We start from the raw sequence: 16,770 nt of genomic DNA on the forward strand, positions 1-16,770 counted from the left end.
TACCATTTGAAATGAAGTTTGACTGATTGAGAAAGGAGTCATAATAGTGGTTACTCTTGAAAGTGATTACTGAATTGGAATGGGTTTGGAGAACCTTTCTCAAGCGCTAGAAATGTTCAATATCTTGATTTCTGTGGCAGTTACATATGTAGAAGGTCACTCAGCTGTATACTTGAGATTTGTATACTTTAAGTTTTATTTCAAAAAAGAGGATGGAAAAAGTTGTAGGTGTCATGACAATTTATGCCTAAATGCCAAAAAAGGTATTTCCTAAGAATAAAGACATTCCTCTACATAGTTACGTTCCTGGTATCAGACTAGGAAAATTAGTAATTCCATAATAATATTTAATCAACATTCAGCATTTCCCATCACAAAATGGCTTTTATAGCTCTTCCCCCTTCTAGTCCCAAGTTAGGATCACACACTGCATTTGTTTACATCTCTTTAGTCTTGTTTAGTGTAGAATAATCTCCAATCTTTTTTGTCCTTTGTGACATTGAGTCCAGGCCATCCATCTCTCTTATAGAATGTCCAAATTCTGAACCTGTTTGTTTCTTCATGGCACTTAACTTTTTCCTTTATCCCCTGTGTTTCTTGTAAAATGGAAGGTTCAGAAGCTTAACAACAGAATTGTCTTTAGCTAGATAACTTCAGAGATGATAACAGTCATCCACTGAGTTTAAAATTTTAGGACCACCTAGAAGCTCTATTTGGTTCCTTCTTAGGAGTCCTGTTGTTCTTAAGTCTTCTAATGCACTGATAAGCTCTTTCCTTGTGTATTTTATAACATGGGATTTTGAGCTTATCAGTGGGCATTATCTATGTGGGTTCCATGAGCTCTAGATAGGCCAAAGAGATTCTGCATTTGCTTCTGCCTACTGCCTGACTGCTATTACCTCTCCAGGACCAGTTGTTGGGTTTAAAGTTCCTGGACAGCGCCCATAAATATGAAGCCCACACCATGATGAGGACAGGCCTATAATTAAGAATTCAAGGGAAACATTAATCTTTATCTGGACTGCTGGTGAAGACAAACAAGTTTCATTGTTATTTACGTATGCTGAGTAGATATTTTCTTCTAGTTTACCCTTTTGCTGAAGGTAAAACCATTCAAAGGCTCAGCTTTATGTGAGGATCTGAGTTCCAACTACCCTTTGTGACACTGGCCAAAGGCCTAGTCTTGCATCCCCATACACTGACACTCGCATCCCTTTGTTGCACAAGGTGACAAACTGACCTCTCTGGAGGCCACTGTAGCACTTTTTCCAAGACAATCCAGAATTAATACTAATGCTGTGTGAGGGAAAAAAAATTAAAACTACTTTGATTTCACTTGTATTTGGAAATGAAAAGGTTTTTTATTAATTTCAAAAATAACCATATACATTTTTAAAAAGTAGTGATGTATACAGGTGCATTATTATTAAAGCCAATGATAGTACTTGTTGCACTCAAGGATTACAGACCACCCATAAAACTGTGCAGATTTCCCTGCTTTAAATATTACTCACACAGTAGTCTGTTCCATTGGTAATACTTACCAATAACAAAAGTTACGTAGACAGAGAAAAAATATCAAGCACACTAAAAATCCAACATTTGATAAAAAGTCCAAATAGGGATTTCTCAAGGGCAAAGAACAAAGCTGACCTGAGATGTTAAACAACAAACAAGCTCAAGTCTTGAAATTCTTTTTGATTCTAAACTCGTACTTAGACTTGAGTGTGGTTCAAGTTTGGTAGATAGGTTATAAAATGTTAATTGGACACTAAACACAATACAATTTGTTCCAGTTAAGAAACACAGACAGTGGCACCAAATAATTATGTCTTTTTCACTCCTGTTTGAAATGGATGCTTCCATTTGCATGACCATGGAGTATGGAGTGGTAACATATTTCAGTTTCAACAACTACTATTTCTGAAAAACACAAAGAAAAAGCAATGATGACATTAAAAGCTGACTCACCACTGTCCTCTGTTTATTGGGCAAGAAGACTCTAACGATAGGTTTTTGTGGTGACTTGGGATTGCTCCGTGATACATCTGTGGGATTTTGAAAAACTGAAAGAGATGAAGGTAGCACTGAAAGGCTGGAAGAGGAAGAAGATGTAACAGTGTCCGTTGATGCAGAGCTAGAAACAGAAAAATCAGTTCCATTCCCCAGGGATTCCAATAACTGTTGTTCTCGCTGTTGGAGGGCATCTAGCTTGCTGGTGTATTCTTCATAGGCCTATAAAATAAAGCAGACTTATGTTGAAGCTGGACTTTTTCCTGACAGTAACAAAAGGAAATAAGAAATTTAAGTTTGGTTATAATCTCTTTATAATCTAGCTAATAGGGTTTTAAGTTAGAAGTTACAAAATAAATGCTAAAAGTACTGTAAATTAATACTTATACTTTTAAATTGATAAATCTTTTGTGATAAGATACTACACTGCACTGAGAAACTGACAAAAACATAAATGTCTAGAATAGCCATGAACGTTAATTTAAAAATACAGTATTTAGAATGTTCTGGTCATATTGCAATTTACCTTCCAAACCACTTATCTAACATAAAATAAAATACTATATACTACATCAAGGGTAAGTACAATCTCTATTAAAAATTTATTTTTTTCCAGAAAACATGTAGGCATATAAAGTGTCATACCTTTCTCCCCTCCAAAGAACAGAAAGAGAGGTTGAAAAGGAGATGAGGTCTTAAAAGAGATTTGTCAAAAAAATAAGACTCAGGTATAGTGTCAGATCTCACCATTACTTAAAAGATGTATAACCGCCAGCTTCTTTCTGAAATAGCTATTAGTTAAAATGCTTTATTCTCCTCACTATGGGTCTCTGACGATCCCATCAAATACTGCTTAGAGAACAAAATTTTATCTGAAAAGGTGGTTTACAACCTGCAGTCAAGAAATTCTGGGGGGCGCCTGGGTGGCTCAGTCGTTAAGTGTCTGCCTTGGGCTCAGGTCATGATCCCAGGGTCCTGGGATCAAGCCCCGCATCGGGCTCCCTGCTCCGCGGGAAGCCTGCTTCTCCCTCTCCCACGCCCCCTGCTTGTGTTCCCACTCTTGCTCTCTCTCTCTGTCAAATAAATAAATAAAATCTTAAAAAAAAAAGCAAAAAAAAAAAAAAAGAAATTCTGGGGCCATTATCCATCATGGTTTCTTTCTACAAGTTTCATTTGACTAAAGCTATAAAGTCAAATGACCATGTAAGATATCATATTCTAAAAGTAACAAAATTTTGAAAACAGGGGGGCCTGGGTGGCTCAGTTGTTAAGTGTCTGCTTTTGGCTCAGGTCATGATCCCAAGGTCCTGGGATTGAGCCCTGCACTGGGCTCCCTGCTCGGCAGGAAGACTGTTTCTCCCTCTCCCACTCCCCCTTCTTATGTTCCCTCTCTCGCTGTCTCTATCTCTTCTGTGAAATAAATACATAAAATCTTAAAAAAAAATTTGCAAACAGAGTAATTTTGAAAGTGAAGAGATGGAATGAATTGGAATATATATGTCCATGGTTCTTTAAGGCAGTGGTAATCACTCTCCCCCACACCATAGGACACCATTTCTGTCCACCACCATACATAGAGGCAGTAGCTACAAACATTTATAAAAGCCTACAAGGGGGAATCATAGATTTTAAAATGGCATTTCCTATCACTCAAAGAGTTTATTATTGGGCTGCAGAGAAGTAGGTGGATGTATTTTCATTTGTTTAAGTGCTGTACATGAGAAATAAATAACTTTTTTTTAAAGATTTTATTTATTTAATTGACATAGAGAGACACAAACATACAGCGAGAGCAGGAACACAAGCAGTGGGAGCGGGAGAGGGGGAAGCAGGCCTCCTGCCGAGCAGGAAGCCCGATGCGGGGCTCGATCCCAGGACCCTGGGATCATGACCTGAGCCGAAGGCAGAATGAGGAGGGAAAGGGCCTTAAAATGTTAGCACTTAGATGGAGTTAAGTGGGGAGAAGAGAGTACTGTGTACAGGAGAAATTCTGCCATAAAATAAAGAGGTAGGAAATTTTGGGGCGCCTGGGTAGCTCAGTCAGTTAAGCGTCCAACTCTTGATTTCGGCTCAGGTCATGATCTCAGAGTCCTGGGATCGAGCCCTGTGTCAGGCTCCATACTCAGTGCGCAGTCTGCTGGTTCCTCTCTTTCTGCTCCTCTCCCCCCACCTCCTGCTCTCAAATAAAATCTTAAAAGAAAAAGAGGTATGGAATTTCAAGGCATAGAGGGAAAACTACAGACAAGTATAGCTGAATGCTATTTAATATCTGGGACATAGCAAGGGATCAATATATGCTTGTGGTATTTAAATGCAAAACAGCAATACAGGGAAGCAAATAATAAGACTGGAAAAGTGGGTAAGGGACCAGCTTGCAGAGTGTGTATATACCATGCTATGAAGCCTGAATTTCATTCCACAAGCAAGGGAGAAATTTTATTTCAATAAAGACCACTGCACTTGCTATGCTAGACCTTAAAATGTAATTGCAGAAAAAAGGAGGAATAATACTAAACTGAGCCACTGAGGTTAAGGGCCTAAAGTACATCAAAATGCCCTCTCCTTTAGCCTGCTAGCTACCCTACCCTGATTCTGGAAATGTTTCATAGCATTTCAGGGCATTATAACCAAATCAATTCAAAATTTTCTAAGCTGTATTTTGATTTAGTTTTCAGTTCTAAGATCTAATTACTTAAGGGCATCTCTTTCAATATGATCCACTTTTTAAGCCTAATTTAAAATCAGTCAATTAAGGAGCACCTGGGTAGCTCAGTTGGTTAAGTGTCCACTCTTGATTTCTGCTCAGGTCAAGGATTTCCACTCAGGATTCTCTTTCCCTCTCCCTTTGCCCCCTCCCCCCACACTCATGCTCTCTCCCTCTCTCTCAAAAAAAAAAAAGTCAATTAATATATAGTGAACATACATGTGCCTCGCACTGTTTGGGCCTCAAACTACAAAAATAAAGACGGATACAATTCCTACCCTTAGAAGAACATATACATGCCGTCTAAGATATAAAAATTACCTCCTGCATAGATCAAATCGTATTTACTATCATCTGGACCAGTACATTTTAATGCATGTAAAAAATAAACTCTCAGAATGTTATTTATCAAAATGTTAGTCTTAATTTTTGAAAGGATACTGTTCCCTCTATTGGGGATTACAAACTATTTCACTGCATTATCAACAGCTCTTCCTTTCCGTTCTTATTCCACCTCCCTCCATCCTCACAGGTGAAATCTATCAAGGCACTTGTACCTGGCGTGGCTCATTTCTTCCCATTATTCTTGCTGCATTCAGTGTGGATTACTCTTTCAACACTCCTGTCTTGAAGTTCTCTAAATCTCTTATCTCTAAAGGTATTTATCTTCACTCTACCTTTCAGATCCACTAGTTCCAAATGATGACAAGATTTCAAATTGTAACTTCCTTTGTCCCTGAGCACACCTTCTTAAGTTTCCATCTCACTACATTAATCTGTTCATGAGCAACATTAATCCCTTCAAGTTTCTTAGATTTGGGCATTCACTGTCTTAATTCCCCTACTTTGTGACTCACCATTTCAATAATGCCACTAGTAACATCTCTGATTCTCTGGCTAATTCTTATTCTTTTACCAACTTGTTTGTCAAATACAAATATTGAGTAAACCCTACCATTTAATTATTCCATTCTTTCTCTCAGGTTACTACACACTGCTGAAGAAGGTAGTAGTAAAACAAAGCCAATTAGTTCCATCATCAATTCATGGAAGTAAGTCCTTCACACTACTACCTGAAAAATTTTACTTATTTTAAATATCATCATACTACGTTTTTCACAATACTTACTCCAACCTTTTCTATGCTGCTTTGGTTCCTTACCTTCATCCCTCAATGTTTAATTCACTCAGAAAAAAGCATTAACTTCAAATTTACACTAAAGATCAAAGCCATTAAATAAGAGCTTCCTCTTCTTTTCTTTGTCTAAGCAATTCTCCACACCTTTCCCCATCCCTCTTCTGTTCTCAATTTAGTGTTGGCACTGAGTGTTTAGGGCCTCAGGCGCTGGTACACTGTAATCCCCATTTTCTCTTACGTCTTCCAACCTTTTCCTCTGTTTCCTTACACAGCAAATGTGAACACGTCTTCCCACATAAATGCACACCTCAGCTACCACTACTGCCATCAACAAATTCTTGTCGTTCTTCAAGAAGTTGCAGATCTAGATACTTTTTCAGGATGCAGCTTTCCCAAAACCCTGTTCTTTCTCATCAAAATCCTACTTATTTTTCGAGGTGCCTGGGTGGCTCAGTCAGTTAAGCGTCAAGACTCCTGCTTTTGGAAGGCAGCTATGCTCACCACTATACCACCAACGCGACACCTGCTTTTGGATCAGGTCATGATCTCATGGCTCTTGGGATTGAGCCCCATGTCAGGCTCCGCGCTCAGAGGGGAGTCTACTTGCGGATTCTCTCCCTCTGCCCCTCCCCCCACTCACACTCTCTCGCAAGCTCTCTCTCAAATAAAGAAACAGTAAATCTTAAAAAAAAAAAATCCTACTTATTTTTCAAAGTCCAATTCAAAGCTCTGCTTGATAAAACCCAAGGGGTATTCTTTGTCTTCGCCTCCTTTAGAATATTATCACGTTCTTCTTTATATGACAATTTCCTTCTTATTTATGAAGAAATTTTGTGAGGATTAAATGAGATAATACAAATAAAAGAAGTTATTACAGAGACTACCATATAGCAAAAGCCCAATAAATATTCTTATTAGTAATAATAAGTAGAACTAGTAATTCTTGTTATGTTTACTACTGTTATCACTATATTACTTAGCTGAGTTTTTAAGATGACTCTACTAAATTATAAGCTAGTTGAAGGCACAGATCATGTCAAATGTTTCCAAATTAAATAAAAGAGTACAGAGGCATCTGGGTGGCTCAGAGGGTTAAGCGTCAGACTCCTGGTTTCAGCTCAGGTCATGATCTCAGTGTTGTGAGACAGTCCTGTGTCGGGTTCCATGCTCGGTGTGGAGACTACTTAAGATTCTCTCTCCCTCTCTCTCTATCCCTCATGCCCAAACCTGCTCCTGCTCTCTAAAATAATAATAATTATTATTATAATAAAATTAAATAAGTAAAAGAATACAAGAACACTTAATATCATTAAGATAACAATATTCCCCCAAACTGATCTACGGATTCACTGCAATCTTTATCAAAATCCCAGTGGCTTTTCTGCAGAAATGGGCAAGCTGATCTTAAAATTCTTATGTAAGTGCAGGGTACTCAGAATACCCAAAATAATCTTGAAAAAGAACAAAGTTGGAGGATTTAATTTCTTCATTTCAAAAGTTACAATAAAGCTACAGTAATCAAGACATGTATATTGGAATAAGGATACACACACAGAACAACACAATAGAAATGAGAGTCCAGAAACAAAGCCTTACATTTATGGCTAACCGATTTTCGACAATGGTGCTGGTACCACTGAATATCTACATGCAGAAGAATAAAGCCAGACTACTACCTAACATTATATTCAAAAATTAACTCAAAATGGATCAACCATACACATAAAATTAACAGCTAAAACTACAAAGCTCCTAGAAGAAAACACAGGAGTAAATCATCATGATGCCAGATCAGGCAATAATTTCTTGATGTAATACACTAAAAGCACAACAACCAAAGAAAAAATAGAAAAACTACACTTCTCAAAATTAAAACTTTTGTACTTCAAAAGACATGGCCAAAAGAATGAAAAATAAATCCCACAGAATAGGAGAAAATATTTACAAATCATATCTGATAAAGTTCTATTATCTAGAATATACAAAGAACTCTCACAACTCAACAATAACCCAGTTTAAAAAATGGGCAAAAAATATGAATTGATATTTTTCCCAAGAAGATACAGAAATAGCTAACAAGCACATGAAAAAGATGCTTAAAGGGATGGCTGGGTGGCTCAGTCTGTTAAGTGTCTGCCTTCGGCTCAGGTCATGATCCCAGGGTCCTGGGATCAAGTCCCACATCAGGCTCCCTGCTCAGGAGGAAGTCTGCTTCTCCCTCTACCTGCTGCTCCCCCTGCTTGCGCTCTCTCTCTGACAAATAAAATCTTAAAAAAAAAAAAAAAGATGCTTAACATCTTTCGTTATCAGGGAACTGCAAACCAAAACCACAATGGGATACCGGTTCACAACTACTAGCATGACTATTCAAAAAAACAAACAAATTTAAAAAAATGAAGCAAAATAATTGTTGGTACTGATGTGGAGAAAGTTAAACCCTCATACACTTCTGGCGGGAATGTAAAATGAAGCAGCCACCTTGGAATAGTCTGGTAGTTCCTCAAAGAGTTAAAACACTGAGTTACTACAGGACACAGCAATTCCATCCCTAGGCATATAACCAAGACAATTGAAAACATATGTTACACAAAAACTTATATATTAATGTTCATAATACCTTTATTCATGACAGCCAAAAAGAAGAAACCCAAATGTCCAACAACTGATAAATGGATAAACAAAATCTGTATATCCATATGATGGAATAAAAAGGAATGAATGCTACACTGAATGCTACATGCTACAACATGGATGAATTTTGAAAACATTATGCTAAGTGAAAGCAGCCTGTCACAAAATGCCACATCACGTATGATCCCATTACATACATGAATTATCCAAAAAGGCAAATCTATAGAAATACAAAGCAGATCAGTGGTTGCCAGGGGCTGAAGGGAATGACTGCTAATGGGTAAAGGGTTTCTTTTTCTAGTATTTTGGAATTAGTGATGGAATTGATGATGATTGCACAACTTTGTGCATATACTAAAAAACCACTGAGTGGTACACTTTAAAATAAAAATCTTACAGTATGTGAATCATTTCTCAATTAAGAATGGAAGGAAAACTATCTATGGATCTACTTTAAACAAATGGGAAAAAGCAGTGAAATAAAATTATTCTTTTAAAGATTTTATTTGAGAGAGAGAGAGATCGATCACAGGCGGAGGGGGAGAAGCAGACTCTCTGCTGAGCAGGGCACCAAACCTGGGACTCAATCCCAGGGCCCCGGGATCATGACCAGAGCCAAAGATGCTTACCCAAATGAGCCACCTAGGCACCCTAAATTTTTTTTTATCATTAGCTCATTAAATTTATTCTTACTAAACTTCATCTTACAAGACACAATGAAATCCTGCAGACTACCCAAAAATGGTATTTAATGAACTGCTCTGCATTCCACAGGAAGCACCTTGCTTCCAGGATTTTCATTTGTTTTAACAAAATTTCTCTGCATTATCCTGGATTCTACACAGACTAAAGATCAAAAAGGCAGCATCATAATAATGATATAGCAGTTAAGAGCAGAATCTGAATTCAGAATGTCTAGATTCAAAGTTTGACTATACCATTTACTAACTGTGTAGCCTTAACCAAGTTATTAAACTTCTCTGTGCCTGAGTTTCTTCATCTTTATAAAATGAAAATGAGAATAGGAAGTATAACTCATAGGGTAGGTTGAGGATTAAATGATCTACTATATGCCTGGAACAGTGTCTGGTACATAGCAAGTACTCAATAAATGTTAGGAGCTCCTACAGTTATCATCTGTCTGTCTGCAGGGAACCCTAGCACATATGTAAATTCTGTGGTAGCTAGGACTCAGTGTGTAACACTAGATAAGTAGGGTAATTCCAGAAACACCATTCCTTCACTTCTGGAATCCAATATATATCAGGTCCAAAAAGAAGAATCTACTACTAGAAGAGCATCTAGCATTATATCTTAAACACAGAAGTCATTCAAGTAATTTGTTGGATGAGTGAAGAGAGAAAAATTGGGAGAAAAAGAAAAAATTCTGGGAAATAACTTATCTTTTCTTCCTCTGGATGATTATTTAAAAAGGGAATAAAAGATTAAAAAGACAAATTTGAAATTCTTTACACAGTACTACAGCTCATTTCACTATAGTTATCATCAAGGGAATCAACAGAATTTTAATTATTATTCATGTCAGTAAGAGAAAATCTAGAACAACTTAAAAGTTTTAAAATAAATTAGTACAAAGAAAAAAGAAAAGAGGATTTCTGATGGTGACAGAACCTAATTCACTCTGTTCTGCTACAAGGAAGAGATGCAGGCATAGGTAAAGATGTTTCCTGTGGAAACATCAAACATATAGGAAACATTATGTCCTATGTTGAAATGGTATGAATTGAAATAACCAGCCTAACTCCTACTTATCAGTCTCAAACCAATCTGAAGCCAAATTGCGAACACTGGAAAAACTTCACTTTTTAGCCTCTTATTTCAAGAAATGTAAACACAGTCCTGGTGTAGGGATATATGTGACCCCATCCCACTCGATGAGATGTAAAGGAAAAGACTTGTAGGGGATTTGGAGGGAATAATTTCTTTAAGAGCTCAGTACACAAGAGAGCCTCTGTGATCCCGGCATCGTGTTTTGAGGTGTCCTATGAGAACACACAGATCTGTTGCAGTCATGACCGAAAAGCCAAAAGGACTGTAGAGATCCACCCCAGCATGTGACAACTTTGAGATGTAGAACCAATGTTAAATTAATTTACCTCCATGCTTCTTGTTATAGGAGGGGAAAATAAAACTCCTATTTGTTTGGGCAACTTGTGATTGCTTTTTATTTTTCTATAGCTAAAAGCATTTGTAATGTTTATAGATCTCCTAGATTTATTCTCTAATTTTTCTCATCTTTCCTCTAATATTTTCCATCTGTGTTTTTATTCTGCTTTCTAGAGATTTCCTTAACTTTATAACATTTATTTATATGCAGAGACATATACACATATATTTACATTTTCTGCTGAACTTTTATACTATTTTAATTATTTTAATACCAAGAGCTCTTTCTTGTGCTCCATTGAGACTTGTTTTAGAACAGCCATGAAACAAGAACAGACTGTCTTATCTCTGATGTTAATTATAGTTATTTTCAGGTTTTCATCTTCACTGCACTGTTTCTGAGTTTCTTTTGGCCATTTTTGCTATTATCTTTCCTGTTATAAGCTTTCTTCCAATATCTGCTTATTCTTAGCTATCCATTTATATTTAAGACTTAAGAGCTTTTAAGATGTGAATACTACCCAAGCATCTGTGAAGTCAATGTAATCCCTATCAAAATCCCAATGTGTTTCAGAAACAGAAAAATCTACCCTGAAGTTCTTATGAAATCTCAAAGGATACTGAATAGCCAAAATAATCCTGAAAAGGAAAACAAAGCTGGAGGTCTCACAATTCCTGATTTCAAAACTTATTACAAAGCTACAGTAATCAAACGGGTATAGTATAAAATGGCATAACATTGGACATAAACACTGGAAAAGAAAAGAGCCCAGAAATTAATTCTCACATACATGGTCAAATGATTATTGACAAGGGCACATGTCAAACTTTCTATACAAAGGACAGTCTTCTCAACAAATGGGGCTGGGAAAACTGGATATACACCTGCAAAAGACTGAAGCTGAACTCTTACCTTATACCATACAGAAAAATTAACTCAAAATGGATCAAAGACCTCAACATAAGGGCTAAAGCTGTAATTATGTATCTTAGAAGACAAGAGAAAAAAAGCTTCATGACACTGGATCTGATAATGATTTCTTGGATATGACACCAAAAGCACAGGCAATAAGAGGAAAAATAGGTAAGTTAGACGTCATCAAAATAAAAAAAAACTGCACAAAACATAATAAACAGAGTGAAAAGGGAACCTGTGGATTAGAAGAAAATATTTGCAAATCGTGTATCTAATTAGGACTGATACTCAGAATATATAAATAACTCCTACAACTCAACAACAAAATAAACAACCCAATTAAAAATGGGTGAGACTTAAATAGACATTTCTCCACAGAAGAAACACGAATGGCCAATAAGCACATGAAAAGATGCTCAACATCATTAGTCATCTGGGAAATACAAATCAAAACCACAAGATACCACTTCACACTCATTAGGATGGCCATTACACACACACACACACACACACACACACACACACACACACACACACACACGGAAAGAGAAAGTGTTGGCAAGGATGTGGAGTAATGGGAGCTCCTGTGTATTGCTAACAGGAATGAAAAAGGCAGCTGCTGTGGAACACCAGTACGGCAATTCTTTAAAAAATTAAACATAGAATTACCACATGATCCGGTAATTCCACTTCTGGGTATATAGTCAAAAGGAGTAAAATCAGCATTACTCATGACAACAAAAAGGTAAAAACGACCAACCACTGATGGTATCCATTGATAGATGAACGGATAAACAAAATGTACAATATTATTTAGCCTTAATTAGCAAAGAAATTTTAACCCACGCTACAACACAGATGGACCTTGAAGACATTATGCTAAATGAAATAAGCTAGTCACAAAACGACAAATACTGTACAATACCATTTATCTGGGTAGTCAAGTTCATAAAGAAACCAGAATGGTGGGTCTCAGTGGATAACTAAGAGACTTGATTTTTCACTGAAGGGCCTTCATGTTTCAGTACCCAAAAGTCTTTTCCCTGGGCCTTGCCAACCTTCCCCAGGGAAAAATACTGTCATTGCCAGGCAGGCTCCTCTTCATAGTATATCATGTGATGTAAGTTCCATGTTTATTGTCTCTAATTCAAAAATTTATGGAGCACTCAATATGTGTCAAGAATGATGCTATTTCATAATTATAAACTTAATGAAACCTTCAATTACTACATGTGTGATAGTATTCCCATTTCACCAATGAGGTGAGGTAATAGGAAGGTTGGGTAACCTATCTGCAGAAACTAAGACACAGCTTAAGATTCAAACATAGGGCCTGTGTGACTCCAAGGTTCACCTTAACCACTATATTATAGTGCTTTCTACAGGGAAATTGTGTAGTGTTTGTCCCTGAGAATGCAGATCTACATGCTAATGATATAATCTGTGAGGTATGGTCTGCTGTATATTATCCTAGTTAGATGTAATTTGAACAGTAAAAAGCCTGAAGAGTGTGAGTGTGGAGGAGGCAGCGAATCCCTGCTATACTCAAACACAGTTATTGATGTAAATGTATTACAACTAAGCGTGGGGGAAAGTCTCCCAAGACATAGAAGTGGCTAGCAGAAAAAATGCTGGTTAAGTTGTCTAGTTCTAATTAACAAAGAATTACTATTTTCTTTTCTCTCTCTCTTTTTTTAAGATTTTATTTATTTGACAGAAAGAGACATAGCGAGCCAGTGAACACAAGCAGGGGGAGTGGGAGAGGGAGAAACAGGCTTCCCACTGAGCAGGGAGCCCTATGCGGGGCTTGATCCCAGAACCCCTGGGATCATGACCTGAGACGAAGGCAGCGCCTAATGACTGAGCCACCCAGGCGCCCCTCTTTTTTTTTAAAGATTTTATTTATTTATTTGACAGAGAGAGACACAGTGAGAGAGGGAACACAAGCAGGGGGAGTGGGAAAGGGAGAAGCAGGCTTCCCACTGAGCAGGGAACCCGATGCAGGGCTCGATCCCAGGACCCTGGGATCATGACCTGAGCCGAAGGCAGACACTTAACGACTGAGCCACCCCGGCGCCCCAAGAATTACTATTTTCACCAGAACTCTGCCTCCTTATGACTCCTGTTCTTGTCCTCCTCAGACATAAAAGTAAATCAGCATGGAATATTAGGAAGTACACTAGTCTTCAGAGGTATGAATTCTAGTCCTAGTACTGGTACCTGGCAGTGTGCTCTGGGATAAGCCATATGAAGAAGACAACAGTTTATTAGTGATGATTTTCAAACTTCCAAATTTATTTTAGAAATGCAAACTTAACTTGTAAGATTTAACGTGCCCTTTAAAAGCAATCAGATTATTAAATTGGAAATTTAGTTTAGGAGTCTATCAATCCATGCCTAAAAATCACTGGCATTTGAAGGCAAATGGTAACCTGATCATTTGTAATTTAGGGTTATATTCCTGTATGACTAGTGATTACAGCTGGAGCCAGCTTTTACAGAGACAGGCAGTATGAGCAGTGGTGAGCAGTGTGGGCTGTGAAGCCCGACTACCTGGATTCCCTGACAGCATGCTCGTCATGGAACCCGAGTGACTTAAAGAAGGAAACTGATGCCAAGAAAGCTTACCTGTGAGTATAATAGTAACTACTACCTCACAGGATTAAGAACAATTACTAACTACTCTCTAAATTTACAATGATGCTCAAAGCTTGATACAAAAACCTAAAGGCACAATTAAACAGTAAAGGTAAGCAATTTTGAGCTATTTAAATATTATATATTTTATCTATTAAGAAAGCAAAAACCAATTTGGGGGGATTTGTTCTGGAAAAAAGATATTTTACCAGGAAAAAAGACATTTTATAAAATTCGCCCCATTTCCCAATACGGTAACTAGTTTCCTAACCCCTACAACTGAATGCTTTCTCTCTCTTTTATTTTTTTATTTTTATTTTTTAAGAGATTTATTTATTTATTTGACAGAGAGAGACACAGTGAGAGAGGGAATATAAGCAGGGGGGGGTGGAAGAGGGAGAAGCAGGCCTCTTGCCAAGCAGGGAGCCCGATGTGGGGCTTGATCGCAGGACCCTGGGATCATGACCTGAGCTGAAGGCAGACGCTTAATGGCTGAGCCACCCAGGCGCCCCCCCCCCCTTTTTTTAAATAAGTTTTCCACCAGGGTATATTTTTAAGTTTATACATGACTTCTCCTTTAGTTTTGACATTTTTCCAAATTACAAAATACTGCATATTACTATAACAAGTGAAACAAGATTAAGAAGTATAAGAAAGACAAAGGTAATTCACCTTCCCCTTTCTCATCTCATCTCCTAAGAGAAATATAACCAGTACAAATGCTTGTGATAAGTTCATGTTTTTATTTTCAAAATTACAACAGATATGATACTCAATAGCTTACCTCCAGATATATTGATGGTGGATTATGCTCCCCACCAAATTTGTCCAACAGGGCTTCTATATGTTCCTGTGTCAACTTAATCATTTGTTTGATATTCCACACCTGAAAAATATTTTAAAAGAATATAAATAAAATGAATTAGAATATTTTTATTAAAATATTTTTATTAAAATATTTTAGTAACTGCCAGCATTCCTTGAAATTTAGGGCTTAGAGACCTGTTTAATATAGCAATTTTTCCCATTTATTATTAAACATCTTAAAACTCTTTTCTACACTAGTAATACAATAAACTCTCAACTGTAAAAGACTCAAGTAATAGATAAGTATTCAGAATAAATAATGAAAACCTCTTTTTCACCTTCCCCACATTCCTGGACCCCTTGCCAAAAACGTTAAGTGCTATTTACAGTTTGTTATGCATCCTTCCACATCTCCTTTTAATCCAAGTAAATATCATAATACATACACATACAAAATATACAAAAACATAAGTATTATATATAAAATATATTTTTATCTTTTAATTTTTATTGTTATGTTAATCACCATATATTACATAATTTGTTTTGGTGTAGTGTTCCATGATTCATTGTTTGTTCATAACACCCAGTGCTCCATGCAGAATGTGCCCTCTTTAATACCCATCACCAGGCTAACCCATCCCCCTACCCTCCTCCCCTCTAGAAACCTCAGTATAAAATATATTTTTAACACTTGCTTTTTTCACTGAACAGCATGCCTCAAAATTCTTTCCATGTCAAGACATACATATTTTACTTCTTTAAAATGGTTAAGTATAGATACATTCATTTTGTAATATTTTGACACTGCTTATCTCAATGGTCTTCAAGCTTCAACAGCAACCTAACAGTGGGCAAACATGGATGATTTTAGGACAAACAATTTCCAGATCTTCGATGTCTATATGTACTCTTTCTAACTGAACGGTTTGAGAACTAGTTCTTCTTTTTTCCTCTCCCTTTAAAATCACCACATTGTCTGTGTCTCTCTCTCTAAAAAAATAAATAAAATCTTTAAAAAAAATAAATAAAATCACCACATTGTAATTCCCCACTCTCTTCAAGAAAGGCAAAATTCTTATCCATCTCAGACCCTACTAAGGTACACTATTCTGAGATGTACAAACTTCAAAGTACCTAACAAACAACAGGTAAAAATCCCTTGAGAGAAAGCAAGGTGTGTATGTTGAGGGGGAAGGGGGAAGCGATTAAAATCAGGCCTTTATCAATGAAACAAATTCTTGGCAGGGTTCTAAGCCTCATCCATTTAGCCATCCAGCCAGCCTAGAATTCAGAAGTCAGGTGGTTATAGTACAGGCACATATTACATGTTTAAGATAAGTCAGTTTTTTTTCCCTGATTAAGACTGAGTCCAATTTATCTGGTTAGAGAACGTGCTTTGCAAATTACACAATATGCTAGATACTCTATGAGTTGCATGATCTAAACCAAAGATGAACAGCATAAATACAATACACACTAGAAATTATGGCCCTTTAAACTACTGCTATAATTTAAAAATGTGAGATAATTAAAAAATGTACAAGAGGGAATAGATAGATGAACAAGGGCGTTTCAGGACCATCGGTTTATTTAATAATTCCCTTACTAGAGGACATGTAGATTATTCCATTTTTCTCAACTTCAAACAATGCTTCAATGAATAGTTCTGAGCTGCCTTTCTGGGCAAAGGTACAAGTTTCCCTTTTAGATATCAAGGCACAGGATTCCTGAATTGAAAGTTATGTGCATTAAAAAATGTAATAAATGTGTCAAAGGGTCTTCCAAAAGAAAAAA

General features: G+C 36.9%; 1 protein-coding gene across 10 annotated transcripts in view; it reads right to left on the reverse strand.

Moving 5' to 3' along the window:
* BRAF (B-Raf proto-oncogene, serine/threonine kinase) overlaps positions 1–16,770 on the reverse strand; it is a 181,759-nt gene that overhangs the window by 78,125 nt on the left and 86,864 nt on the right. For all 10 annotated transcript variants that reach the window (XM_027573135.2, XM_035723191.1, XM_027573137.2 and 7 more), the window contains 2 exons: positions 14,951–15,052; positions 1,972–2,235 (listed from right to left, as the gene is read on the reverse strand). In XM_027573135.2, the coding sequence (XP_027428936.1) occupies positions 1,972–2,235; positions 14,951–15,052 (366 nt within the window). The remainder of the gene's footprint in view (positions 1–1,971; positions 2,236–14,950; positions 15,053–16,770) is intronic.

This window comes from Zalophus californianus, chromosome 12 (genome assembly GCF_009762305.2).
Source record: "Zalophus californianus isolate mZalCal1 chromosome 12, mZalCal1.pri.v2, whole genome shotgun sequence".
Lineage (NCBI taxonomy): Eukaryota > Metazoa > Chordata > Mammalia > Carnivora > Otariidae > Zalophus > Zalophus californianus.